Here is a 13,813-nt window from a genome sequence, read left to right as displayed (position 1 = left end):
GTGACCGACGTGCCCCACAAAAGGAACCAGCCCTGGCCCCTTGGGGAATCCACGCCATCCATGGAGGTGGCTGCCCCCAGCCCCTTTTCTCCAGCCCCTGGAGGCACTGGGCAGGGCAGGGCTCTCCCCCTTGGTGCCGTGGGAGCAGGGAATGCGAGAGGGGGGTATAAATATGCAGGGAGATCAGTGCTCCCCAGCGCTCTGCCCGTGTTGAGCGTCACCCACAGCCCACACTCCCTTTTCTCTCCGCTCCCCAGCTGCCTCTCCTGTTTCCAGCCTGCAGTTCACCATCCCTGCTGGCAGCACTTTGATTTCATCCCTCCCTCCGCCCCCCTCTTGAAAAGGAGCAAATAATGGAGCCTTTGTTGGGCACGGGGGCAAGGGGCTGAGCGCAGCCTCCTGCCTGGATTATGGCATTCCTGCACCAGGGCTCAGCAAAAGTCAATCCCGCACCCCGTGGTGGCTGAAGGGACCCTGGGCTCGCTGACAGCCGTGAAAAATCCCGGCTGAGTGAAAAAAAAAAAGGAATTCTTCACACCCGCCGCCGACTTCCCCCACTTTTATGTAAATCAATATTAACAGGTCCTCGGGTTTGGGCTCTGTACAGATATATACAAACAGGAAGCAGCTTCATATTTACATCATTAAGTTAATTAGGCTGTGTAAAAAAAGCACAGGTCCCACATTAGTGCCCTCTGTAGAGACAGCAGAGGTGAGCTCAGTCCTGGGCACAGTGTAATGTACACTAACAGTCACCCCCAGGCACGGCTGGTCCTGGCAAAACCACCCCAGGCTGGGCTTCCCTGCCCTCCAGAGCCCAGCAGGGAGAGTGCTCCGCCCTGGGGAGGCACCACCATGTGTGTAATGTACACTACCAGTGCTCTGTGGGCCCCGTGCAAGGCACAGGACGGGCACAGATCCCGAGTTCTGGGCAGTGGATGCTCCTCCAGCACCTCCAGGGTCCCATGCCAGGCACAGATCCCGAGTTCTGGGCAGTGGATGCTCCCCCAGCACCTCCAGGGCCCTGTGCAAGGCACAGGACAGGCACAGATCCCAAGTTCTGGGCAGTGGATGCTCCCCCAGCACCTGCAGGGCCCTGTGCAAGGCACAGGATGGGCACAGATCCCACGTTGGAGGCAGTGGATGCTCCTCCAGCACCTCCAGGGTCCCATGCCAGGCACAGATCCCAAGTTCTGGGCAGTGGATGCTCCCCCAGCACCTCCAGGGCCCTGTGCAAGGCACAGGACAGGCACAGATCCCAAGTTCTGGGCAGTGGATGCTCCCCCAGCACCTCCAGGGCCCTGTGCAAGGCACAGATCCCACGTTGGAGGCAGTGGATGCTCCCCCAGCACCTCCAGGGCCCTGTGCCAGGCACAGGACAGGCACAGGTCCCACGTTGGAGGCAGTGCATGCTCCTCACGGCTCCTCCAGCCTGGGGAGCCCAGGGTGAGCAGCCAGCCCCAGCCCGGGTCACACGATGCTGGCCAGTTCTGTGTTGTCCGACTCGGAGCTGCTGTTGCTCTCCTCCCTGGGGGAAAGAGTTGGGAATGAGGCGTGGATTAAACTCACAGGAGCCGGGGCTGCACCCCAGCAGGGCCTGCCTTGGGGAACAGCAGCTCCCAGAGGGATTGTCAGCACCTCGTGGGGTGTGCACCCCAGCACAGGCGGCCGGGGCAGGTCCCTGCTGATCTGCCACACTTCACACCACCCCTCTGGGAGCTGGGATTGGGAAAACAAGTCAGCCCTTCCCTCACGCCACCGCCCACGGGGCCTGGAGGATTCCTGGACAAGCCCCAGTGTGTCCCAACCCGTCTGCTCCTGCCCCCACACACACCCCCACGGGCTGTGCTCGCTGCCTGGTGCTCACCTTAAATCCTGCAGGGCTTTCTTGTTCTTGCTCCTCTTCTCCTCGTCGATGGGGTAGAGCTTGAAGAGCAGCAGGCTGAGCAGGATCAGCCCCACGGGCACGGCAGACACCAACATCTTCAGGGTGAAGTGCACCTGGTCAGGCTGGGAGCAGCCCCTGGTCTGGTACCCTGCAAAGCTGTGGGCAGAAAAGCACTTTCAGACAAAGAAATGGGGTTTGCAGGGGTTCCCTGCAGAACCAGGGAGAGTTTTTGGGGTGACAGCTGGGTTTGGAGCCCATCAATCCCCTCCCAGAGGTTGGGAAGTGCCTCCCTCCCTGTCCCCCAGGCAGGAACTCACTCCAGGCTGAGCGTGGAGATGCCCAGGGACACCCCAGCTGTGAACTTGGTGAAGAAGACGTAGAAGGAGAAGAAGATGGCCTCGTGGCCGTGGGAGCTGGGGTGCTGCAGCTTGAAGTCATCGATGACATCAGGCAGCATGGACCTGTGCAGAGACAGGGACAGTGACCACCAGGGTTGGCACAGCAAAGCCACCTGTCACAGACATCTTTTATCCTTTCTTTAGGATTTTTCCTCCTGAAAAGCTGAGAGGCCTCAGGAACAAAATGCAAACATTGATTATCTGCTGCTGTGGAATGCAACAGGTAAATCTGGGATTGGTCTCATGTGGTTGTTCCTAATTAAAGGCCAATCATAGTCCGCTGGCTTGGACAGAAAGCTGAGCCACAAACCTTTGTTATCATTCTTTCCTATTCTATTCTTAGCCAGCCTTCTGATGAAATCCTTTCTTCTATTCTTTTAGTATAGCTTTAATGTAATATACATCATAAAATAATAAATCAAGCCTTCTGAAACATGGAGTCAGATCCTCATCTCTTCCCTCACCCTCAGACCCCTGTGAGCACCATCACAGCCACCCCCTCTCTGCTGAGAGCATTTCCCTCAGGAGCCCCACATGGGGATGCAAACACGACCAAAAACCCCTCTGGGGGTTTTCAGGGCTCTGGAAGCCCCTCAGACTCACCAGGGCAGGAGGAAGGCAGCTGCCACGCTGATGCCAGCAGCGACGGCCACCAGGTAGGTGACAAAGAGGTTACTGTCCAGGAGAACCACGAGGATGAGGAAGGGGATGGCAGACTGCAGGGGGGCAGAGAACAGGTTGGCATCCCCAGAAGCCCTGGTTTTCCCCCCTCCCACATATCCCAGCCCTGCAGGGAGCCAGAGGGGCAGGATCCCTCCCTGAGCCCCAGCACAGCACACACAGCAGCAGATGTCACCATAGTTTATGAAAAATTCCTTTGCTAGGATCTTTTTTCCTGAAGGGAAACTTCATCTTCTCCATGTTTTGCTACTTTGGAATGTGATTTGGAGAACTGTTTCCCCAGCATGTGAATTGTTTTAATTTAATGTCCAATCACAGCCAGCTTTGTTGGGGTCTCTGAGTCTGTCACAGGTTTTTATTATCATTCCTGTCCAGCCTTCTGATGTCTCCTTTCTCTTTCTTTAGTATAGGTTTTAGTATATAATATTTTTTTAATATAATAAATATTTCTTATTATATTTATAAGATATATAATAAATATAATAATAAAATAATAATTGTATTTAAAAAATAAATGATGTTGTTTATCATGCTGTTTATAATAATATGCTAAATATTATAATAAATATTTATTATAATATATTAATAAAATAAATATTAAATATAATAAATATTAAATATAATAAATATTAAATATAATAAATATTAAGTATAATAAATATTAAGTATAATAAATATTAAGTAGAATAAATATTAAGTATAATAAATATTAAATATAATAAATCAGCCTTCTGAGAGCATGGAGTCAAATTCTCATCTCTCATCTCATCCTGGGGACCCTCACAACACCACCACAGGAGGACAGGCACCAAATAGGCATTAGCAGCAGGGGCAACTCTTTTGGGGCAACTCTGCTGATCCCACATGGTAAAGACCATCCCCACCTGCACCCCACGCTGAGGGGACACTCACTGAGATGCCCACGTAGACAGCACTCTTCTTCCCAAACCGGGTCAGGAACCACTGCCAGAAGGGGATGGTCAGGGTGGCCGAGAGCTGTGGGGACAGAGGGGTCACGGAGGTGGCTCTTGGCTGCTGCAAAGGCCCTTCCCAGCTGCTCCCACCCCAATTCCAGCACCTGGCATTGCCACACACTCCCAGGTGGGGCTGGCACAGTGCCACACGTGGAGTGTGGGGCCACGTCCTCCTCCCCCAGAGCAGAGCCCTGGCACCGCTCCTGCCCCAACAGGGGAGGATCTGACTCGGTCCTGGGGCTGAGAGGGGACCTGTGTCACAGACAGCTTTTATGGAAAACCCTTTCCTTAGGACTTTTCCTCCTGAGAAGCTGAGAGGCCTCAGGAACAAAATGCAAACATTGATTATCTGCTGCTGTGGAATGCAGCAGGTGCATCTGGGATTGGTCTCATGGGGTTGTTTCTAATTAATGGCCAATTACAGTCATCTGGCTCAGACTCAGTATTTTGTTATCATTCTTTTTCTATTCTTAGCCAGCCTTCCGATGAAATCCTTTCTTTTAGTATAGTTTTAATATTTAATAATATATATTTAATAAAATATAATCGAAAATAAATTATACATATTATATAATAAAAATAAATATGCATTAGATATACACTAATAATATATAAACAATATAATGATAAATACATGATAAATAATATAATAAAGACATATTTGATATAATATTTATATTTAATATATATTATATAATATATATTTAATATATAATACTTTATATATTATCTAATAATATGAATAAATATATAAAATATATTAATAATATATAAATAATAGAATGAATATTCATTTAATATAATAAATATATATTAAATAGATCTTATTATATAATATAAATAATATATATAATAAAATAATAAATCAAGCCTTCTGAAACATGGAGTCAGAGCCTCCTCTCTTCCCTCATCCTAAGACCCCCGTGAACACCATCACAGACCTGATCTTGTCACAGCATGGCCAGGAGCCAGGCCCTGTTGGCACCATGGCACCTTGGGCCTTCCCACCCATGAGGAGAGGCTGGCAAGTGCCTCCAGGAATGAGGAAAGCTGCAGAGAGCTCTCAGGGAGCTGCTCTGCTCCTGGCAGCCAACACTGAGATCCTTTGCTCAGAGCAGGGAGGGGAGGGACACAAGTGGCAGGGTTTGCACAAAAGGCCCCCAAGGCTCCTGGTGTCCCCCATCTGTGGCCTTGCTCACACGGGCACAAGGGCCCTGTTGTTCCTGCCAACCCATCCAGCCCTTGCAGGACGTTTGGCAGCTTCTCCTCCCTGCCCTTGTGCCAGGGGATCACTGTCCCTGTCCCTCAGGCCATGCCAGCCCCCAGGGAGCCCCCCACGGGCTGCAGGTACCCACCATGATGGCCAGCAGAATGTTCTGGAACTCGTTGCGGAAGCCCAGGGTGTAGGTGCAGAAGAGGGCAAAGTTTCCCTCCAGCAGCTGTGGGAAAGGCACAGGCAGGACAGTCACACCCCCAGCACAGCACAGACAGGGGTCAGGGGGAACACGTCTGTCCTCACACAGCCACACTCCCAGCCCAGACAGGGAAGAAAGCGGCCATTGAGCCATCGACTGAGGGCACGAGGCCACATCCTCTTCCTCCTGCCCGGGGCAGCTCCGGCTCACCCACCATGTGCTCCCAGCCCCTGGGATGGTCCCCACAGCCACCCCCAGTGCTGCTCCCTGTCCCCTGTCCCCAGCTCACCATGAAGGCCAGCGAGGTGAAGAGGAAGCCGGCGATGAGTTTGATGTAGGGCCGGTGGTTCATCACCAGCTTCAGCCCCTGGAAGAAGGAGACAGGCTCGTCCGACTCCAGCTCACAGGACTCTGGGGAGCAGAGACCAGCCCAGCGTTAGAGCCCCCCAAAAACAGCACCCAGGGTGCCCCATCCTGCTGCTCAGCACCCTCCAGAACCCCTGTCCACACACAGCCCCACAGAGCAGCTGATTCCCCCAGGATAAGCAGGGAGAGGGAAGGACACGAGTTTGGATATCACATCCCCCCGGGATGCCCTGGTTGGCACTGGCAACCTTGGCCAGCCAAAAATGGCTGAGATAAAGGTTATCTAACAGACCCCAGAGGAGCTCTGGCCTCCTGCAGCACCTCCCCAGACCCAGAACTCAGTTCCTCCTGCCCCTCTCCTCGGGGAGAGCCACGAATGAGGGGCCAAAAGCTCAGCCAGGTTCCTGGAGAGGAGGGAACAGCAGCATTTCCACAAATCCTGAGCATTCCAAGCCCTATCCAGCCTCACCTCTCCTCTCCCTCACGCCCAGCACCAGGATGAAGGCACAGAGGACATAGAGCCCCCCGATGACCCCAGCAGCAATCATGTAGGCATTTCTCTGTGCAAGAGAGGGAGCAGCAGTCAGGGAAGGGGCTCAGCCAGGGGAAAGGGGCTCAGCCCTGCCCCAAAGGGGATCCCACACCAGGGCACCCCCAGCTTACAGTGTCTGTGAGCCCCCCGGTGTCGTGGGTCATGTTCAGCTCCTCCATGGCCACCGAGGAGTTGGTCAAGCTGAAGAAGAAGGGGCTCCCCACGCAGGGAGTGTCCACCTTGCCAACGATCTGGCCCTGGATGGCAGTGCCCAGCACGGTGCCCAGCACCTCCACGGTCATTCCTGCAGGGAGAGGCCAGCGCTGAGCACAGCAGAGCATCCCCAGCTGGGATTCACTGCCCTTCAAGGGGAAAAATGGGCTCCAAATCCCTGAGGGATAAAGGGAAAAGGGAAGGGGGGAAAAAGGGAAGGAAGGAGGGGGAAAGAAGGGGAAAAGGAAAAAGAAGAAAGGAAGGGGAAAAGGAAAAAGAAGAAAGGAAAGGGGAAAAGGAAAAGGGGAGCTCTCACGGTAGGCAGTGGCCGAGTCCCGCTCGCTCTGCTCCCTGCTGATGAACATGGTGAGGGCTGAGTAAGGCACGTGGAAGCACTGCAATGGCACAAGGAGAACTGGCTCAGGGAGGATGTGACAGCACAGGGGACCTGGGGCAGGGTGGTTTCTGCCCCTCTGTGCAGCTCAGGGGCTGGCACCTCTATGCCAGGTGTGAGCAGAGCCTGACTCACCGTCACCAGGGTCTGGAAGGCACAGTAGAAGACAAGGTACCACATCACTTGTCCTGTGGAGATGTCTGGCACATACCAGATGAGGAAGTAGGAGATGATGGCGAAAGGGGTGGAGAACATGATCCTATGAGAGAACAAAGTGTCGGCCTGAGCAGCCCAGCTCTCCCCACACATCCCATGGCCTCCAGGTAGCCAATCTGGGGGCTCGTGAGCTGCCCCAGGGCTGATCCAAACCAGCCTCAAGTCTCACAGGGTCACAAGAGCTGACTCAGAGTTCCAGGGAGGAGCTTTCCTTGCACTAACAGAGGAGTCTCCTTCCACAGAAGTGATTGATCTGCTCTTGCCTTGGGCTCCCACCCCCAGCCCGACCTCTCCCCCAGGCAGCACTGCTGTGTTCAGCAGGATGTAATCACCCCCCTGATCCTGGCAAGGGCTGGGGAGCAGCTGGGGAACAGCTCAGCCCTGCTCCCCGGCAGCCAAAAACCTCTCACCAGCTTGGCCTTGCTGCCAAGGCCCCCCAGGCCCTGCTCCCGGGGTCAGCCCTGCTCTGCTGGCAGCAGTGGGGCAAACCAGCAGCAGGCTGGCTCCTTCCTCCTCCTCTGCCCAGCCTGCAGAGCTGCAGGAGCAGGGACAAGGGATGCAAAACACAACAGAGGATCAGAGGGGACTGCTCAAGTGCTGGGCCTTGGCAGCAATTCCTGCAGGATCTGCCAGCAAGGGCTTCTGCTCTTTTCATCCCGCGGCTCTCATAACCCCTGTGCTGCTGCAGGACGGCCAGGGCACAGCTGTGCCCTGCTCCAGGGACACCACAGGCACCCAGGGCCCCCCAGCCCTCAGGGGAGGAGGGGAGCAGGAAGGAGGGAAGCCAGCCAGGTGCTGAGGTTAGACCCACATCTGTTTAGAAGATGGATTTTGCTGGGAGATTTGTGAGCACCCTGCGCTCCACAAACCCCAGGACAGAGCCTGTGAGGTCCTGGAGCGAGTCCAGCAGACCTGGACATGGGACAGAGCCACTCATGGCCCTTCCCTGCCAGGGTACAGCGAGATCTTTCCAAGACCTTTCCGCCTGGGCTGACGTACAGGACACAAAGCTTAAAGTGAGAGTCGGGGAGGGAGCGGCGAGAGCGAGAAACAGAAACTCCGCGGATGGAGAGCAGCGACAGAGGCTGCACAGGACCCAGCACATGCACATTTTTCCACACCCACGTCACTCCTGCAGGGGAAGGAGGGGGGAGGAAAGCGCCAGCAGCTCCAGCCCCTCCTGCTGCCGCTTATCTGCCCTCCCATACGTGGAGCAGAGGGAAACGCAGCGCCAAAAGCTGAATGAAAGCACCAGGAGAGAAGCGAGCGGCGTCACGCCGGCCATCCCATGAGCGTCAGATGCGCCAATTCCCCCCAGCACGGGGCAGCTGAGCCCCAGCCAGGGCTGACCACAGCTCCTGGCAGGCTGTGCAGTGACTGAGAGTAACCCCTGACCCAGGGCGAGGTGATTAAGGAGTCGGAGGCGGCTGTGACGTGCCCCGGCGCTCATTGGCCCCGCTGCATGGTGTGTTCCTTTGTGCCGCTCGCACGCCCCTTCCCAGCCGGGCCTGAGCTGCTGGAAAACGGCTGGAAAAGGTCAAGGCCAGGGGTTCCTCACTCACAGACACCTCAAGGAAACGGCTCAGGCAGCGGCAAGCCCGCTGCGGTCACGGAAATGAGGATCCCAGCCCGGAGCTGGGCATGGGGTGACATCCACGAGGCTGGGGGGAAAGGAGGAAGCAGACGGTGTGGATGAGCTGGTGGATGGAAATGCGCCAAAAAATGCGTTTCAAAGAGAAGAGGGCTGAAAGGAAGAGAGGTGGTGGCCCTCAGGGAAGGTGTCCTCTCCCTTCCAAGGAATGGAACAGCCACAAGCTTTGTGCCGCAGCCAGCTGGGCTTGGTGCCACAGATCGGGGTCGCCTCGCAGGTGTTGAGGGCCGGGGCCAGGCCTTGAGACCACCCCAGTGCCTGCAGCTCCTGCCTTTGCACGCAGGGAAACTGAGGCAGCCACACCAGCCTGGGGCCGGCAGAGCCAGAAAAACCTGGGGTTTAAGAGGTTTAAAATCAGCTCGGCTCCATCCAAACAGGGCTCAGCGGGCAGCCCTTGAGCCATGCACAATAGCAGCGAGCCGTGGGGCCCAGCGCTAGCAGAAAGAGCTCTGGCTAATTTTAACGAAGCAGGAGCCGCTCGGAGGAATGCGGCCGCTTCAGTCCCACCCCCTGCCTGGAGATTAGGGCGAGCGGAGCCGTCCCCTGGCTGCCCCCCACGCCCAGCCTGCCCCGCGCTAATCTCCGGACCCCAGACCCCGCTGCAGGCAGGCTGGAGCTATTTCAGGCCACGCGTGTGCAGCCTGCCTCCAACAACTGCCTGCTGCTACTGCTGCTGCTGCTGCCAGAGCTATTCCAGGAAAGCCAGGAAGCAGAGGGTATAATTCTGTGGGGCACAGCACTGCGGCCCTGCAGCTCCACTCACTCCCCCCGTGCTCACCCTCGCTGTGTTTCGGCCGTCCCACGGGCACACGGGGTTATTTTAGCCACCCCGTCCCCTGCTCAGGCATTAAAGCTCCACATCCCGTGCAGGAACAGGTGTCCAGGGATGTCCTGAGCCACGTGAGGGCTCACAAAGCCCATCGCTGCAGCCAAGGGCACAGGGAGCGCCCGGCGCAGACGCCCAGATCCAGCACAGCTGTTTCCCTGCTCTCGTGACTGTCAGCCACCAGCACAGACCTGTCACACACACCCCCAACCCTCCTCCCCGTGGTGCCACCTGCTCTGGCTGCCACCACAGCACCACAGGAACAAAGTCCACCACGCTGGAGCTTGCAGGTGCAGTGACATTTAGGTCAGCCAGGCCCGGCAAGAGCAACAGGCACCAACTCGAGGCCACCCGGCTGTCAATGGCACCTGGGGCTTTTTGGAGCTCCTGGCACCACACCTGGGCGAGCCAGGGCGTCAGCACAACCTGCCCTGCACTGCCACATGCCAGGAGATACCCGGAGCTGACTGGAAGGGCTGTGACACAGCAGGCAGGGAATGCAGGGCGCTGCCAGCTGCTCTTACCAGGGCATCAGGCGGCCGAAGCGGGTCCAGGGAGTTTTGCTGATGAAGAACCCCACCATGGGGTCCGTGATGGCATCCCACACTCGCCCCACAAAGAGGATGATGGAGGCATAGAAAGCGTCCACCTGCAGGAGGAGGAACTTGGGTCAGGAAATGCAAACCCTCGGCAGCTCCCAGCTGCCCTTCCTGAGCCCCTCAGGACCATGCCAGCCCTACCCAGTGTGACCCCACAAGCACTTGGGAGCAGTCCCTCGGTCTCTCCCCTTCCTTCAGAGGGATTTGAGGCTCCCAGAACCCCCGAGTGGAATTCCCACATCTCAGCACCGAGTCCCCAAACCCAGCACAAGAGGGTTCTCCCACACTTTCCTTCCCTCTGGGTTTCACACCAACCCGGCCCGCCGTAGGACGGGCCCCGTGCCCTCCAAAAATGCCACCACGACCCCGCTTTGTCCCGCACGGCAACAACAACACCGGGGGAAACCCGCAGCGCCCGGGGGTCGGGGCAGCTCCATCCCGGGGGCAAAGCGGCACCGGGGGTCGGGGCAGCTCCATCCCGGGGGCAAAGCGGCACCGGGGCTCGGGGCAGCTCCGTCCCGGGGGCAAAGCGGCACCGGGAGCTCCGGACCCGCAGCCCCGGGGGTCGGGGCACTGCCAAGCCCCCGCAGCTCCATCCCCGGGGGCAAAGCGGTACCGGGGGCTCCAGGACCCGCAGCTCCGGGGCCAATCCCGCCCTCCAGCCCGGCCGTACCTGCGCCACGTCCAGCAGGTAGATCTGGAGGAAGAAGCCGAGCGCGCAGCCCGTGATCTGGTACGGAGCCCCCCCGACGGCGTAGCACAGCTTGCTGCACACCGACAGCCGCTCCCGGCTCTCCTGCAAACGGGATGGGTGTTAGCGCCCCCCGGCAGCGCCCCCCGCCCCGAACCGGCCCGGACCCCCCCGGGGCTCACCCTGCGGCGGTGCTGGCGGAGCGCGGGCGGCAGGAGCCCCCCGGCCCCGGGCCGCTCCGCGCCGCCGCCCCCGGCCATGCCGTGCGCGATGAATGGGGCGAGCGCCGGCCCGCCCGACCGCCCTTGTACCGGGGGGACCCGCCCCGAGAGGGGCAGGACCGGCCCGCCCCCACCCCCACCCCCCCCCGCCTCCTCCTCCGCCTCCTCTTTCTGTCCTGGCCCTTCCCGGGCTTCCCGTCCCTGTGTCCCGGTGCTTTCCTTGTCTCTTGTCTGTCCCACATCCCTCCATCCCCCCGTTCTTCATCCCCCAACTCGCCATTCCATCCCTGCCCTCCATTCCCCCATTCGTCATCCCTCAGCCCCCCACTCCATCCCTGCCCTTCATCCCTCAGCCCCCCATTCCATCCCTGCCCTCCATTCCCCCGTTCTTCATCCCCCAGCTCGCCATTCCATCCCTGCCCTCCATTCCCCCATTCGTCATCCCTCAGCCCCCCACTCCATCCCTGCCCTCCATTCCCCCATTCGTCATCCCTCAGCACCCCACTCCATCCCTGCCCTTCATCCCTCAGCCCCCCATTCCACCCCAACCCTCCATTCCCCCATTCTTCATCTCCCAGCCCCCCATTCCATCCCTGCCCTCCATCCCCTCATTATTCATCCCTCCGTCCTACTCCATCCCATCCCTCCGTCCCTGCCCTTCATCCCTCAGAAAGGCAGAACAGTTTGGGTTGGAAGGGGCCTTACAGCCCATCTCCTGTCACCTCCCAGCCAGGTTCTCCGAGCTCCATCCTCCCTGGCCTTGAGCACTTCCAGGAATGGAGAATCCACCGCCTCTCTGGGCAGCCTGTGCCAGTGCCCCACCACCCTTATCGTTAAAAACTGTCTGTATATCTCACCAAAATCTCCCCTCTTCCGGTTTAAACCATCAGTTAAAACCCTTTCAGTTTAAGCCCCGTGTCCTGTCACGACAGGCCCTGCTACAAAGGATGCAGGGGACACTCAGTGTCCCCCTGGCTGGATGGCCACATGGACCTCCATCCCAAATCAGTGACACGAAATACTCTGAAACAGGAGAGGAGTGGATAAAGTTTCTCTTTTCCTCAGGGAAAATCTCTTGCCCAGGAGCAGAGGGGACTGCTGTGGTGGCACCTGGCCATGCTCTAGGGACCAAACTCTCCACCGTGTGTGACCCCAGCCCCATTACTCTGTTCCCTCTGTCCCAGGGGCTCCTCAGCTCCTGGGAATGCTTTTGGCATTCCTGTCCTTGAGCAGAGCTCCTGGGCAATCAGGGCTTTGGGGGAACAAAGAGAGGCCTTTGGGACAGAGATTGTGCAGAAAGAGCACAGATAGGGGAGCCCAGCCTTGCATATGAACGGGAGAAGTAGACAGAGCAGGATTTCCCTGGATTAGGAGGATTTTCTCCCCCAGATCTGCTATTGCACAATTTCCTGTGGGGGATTTGAGCCCTTCCTTCGGGGCAGATGCTCTGGGGGTTCCTCATGGTGATAAATGACCCACCAAGGGCATACCCCAACGGGGGTGTCCCTGCAGTAGCTCCTGCCATGCCTGGGGACTCGGGACCCACAGGTGGATGGGGTTGGGCCACTCAGGGTCACCAGAACCACTTCAGTGACACCACACCAGCCTGGCTGGGGACACCACTGGGGCCTCCTGGGGGATAGGACCCAAATTATTGCCCTGGGGACATGGAAGGGTGGGGGCTCCAGCGCAGGATGCCATCCCTGCTGCCACCCACACTGTCACACATCCGGCAGAGCCTGGAGCAGGATCTGAGCAAGTGTGAGAGCACCCGAAACCAGACAGCCCTGCCAGGCTGGGCCAGCCCTGCCAGGGAGCGTGGGCTTGGGGGCAGCCAGCCCAGGGTGATCCCAGAGCTTTTGGGGGTTTGAGGGTGGGGATAGCACTGCTGACAGCACAGAGCTTCCCCAGGGCTCGGGGCACCTCCTGCTGTCGGGCAGGGAGTGACAGTGACAAAAGGAGGAGGCGGCAGGGCTGGAACCAATGGTGCATTTTCCTCTCTCCTCCTTTTCCCTGCACTCCCAGGGAGCTGGGGATGATGTGACCCTGGCCACTGTGCCCTCCCTGCCAGGCTGGGCGGTTTTTAGTGCTGTTCCTGCAGCCCAAGGGGTTTGGGGTGGCGTTCTGCAAACCTCCAGCCAGACTCTGTGCCTGCTGCCCAACAGCTTCTTGGGGACAAAGGGGACTCATTGCAGGGCTACGTGTGACATGTCACAAGGGGACAAGACGAGGCCAAGATGTGTTGGCACAACCTCTGCTCCCTCCCTGGGCATCCAAGGCTCCCATGGGCATGGCAGAGTGGCTCGAAGGCTGCAGTGGGATGGGGACATGTCGCAGACATCTTTTATGAAAAATCTTTTCTTTAGGATTTTTCCTCCTGAGAAAGGCCTCAGGAACAAAATGTAAACAATGGTTATCTGCTGCTGTGGAATGCAACAGGTGCATCTGGGATTGGTCTTGTGTGGTTGCTTCTAATTAATGGCCAATCACAGTCAGCTGGCTTGGGCAGAGAGTCTGAGCCACAAGATTTGTTATCATTCCATTCTTTTTCTATTCTTAGCCAGCCTTCTGATGAAATCCTTTCTTCTATTCTTTTAGTATAGTTTTAGTATAATATATATCATAAAACAATAAATCAAGCCTTCTGAAACATGGAGTCAGATCCTCATCTCTTCCCTCATCCTAAAACTGCTATGAACACGGTCACGGGGACATTCAGAGACAGAGCCCAGGACACCCCTGAGACCC

General features: G+C 57.1%; 1 protein-coding gene across 3 annotated transcripts; it reads right to left on the bottom strand.

Annotated features, from left to right (window-relative positions):
• Positions 1–547: 547 nt before the first annotated feature.
• On the bottom strand, positions 548–10,930 carry MFSD2A (MFSD2 lysolipid transporter A, lysophospholipid). Of its 3 annotated transcripts, none has more exons than XR_009115540.1 (14): positions 10,827–10,905; positions 10,079–10,203; positions 6,997–7,120; positions 6,784–6,862; positions 6,386–6,558; positions 6,192–6,282; positions 5,646–5,767; positions 5,297–5,380; positions 3,880–3,963; positions 2,890–3,002; positions 2,206–2,349; positions 1,868–2,044; positions 1,015–1,528; positions 548–953 (listed from the first exon to the last, which is right to left on the bottom strand). XR_009115540.1 is itself a non-coding variant. In XM_058040217.1 (13 exons), the coding sequence occupies exons 2-13, from the start codon at positions 10,135–10,137 to the stop codon at positions 1,471–1,473; spliced, it is 1,308 nt and encodes a 435-aa protein (XP_057896200.1). In that variant the 5' UTR covers positions 10,138–10,203; positions 10,827–10,930; the 3' UTR covers positions 548–1,470. The 3 variants fall into 3 exon arrangements, 1 of the variants encoding a protein (XP_057896200.1); XR_009115541.1 differs by having other exon boundaries at positions 548–944; XM_058040217.1 differs by having other exon boundaries at positions 548–1,528; positions 10,827–10,930.
• Positions 10,931–13,813: the final 2,883 nt, after the last annotated feature.

This window comes from Melospiza georgiana, chromosome 24 (assembly GCF_028018845.1).
Source record: "Melospiza georgiana isolate bMelGeo1 chromosome 24, bMelGeo1.pri, whole genome shotgun sequence".
In the NCBI taxonomy this organism is placed as follows: Eukaryota; Metazoa; Chordata; class Aves; order Passeriformes; family Passerellidae; genus Melospiza; species Melospiza georgiana.
The sequence above is the reverse complement of the archived record's forward strand: the minus strand, read 5'-3'. Positions and strand labels throughout refer to the sequence as shown.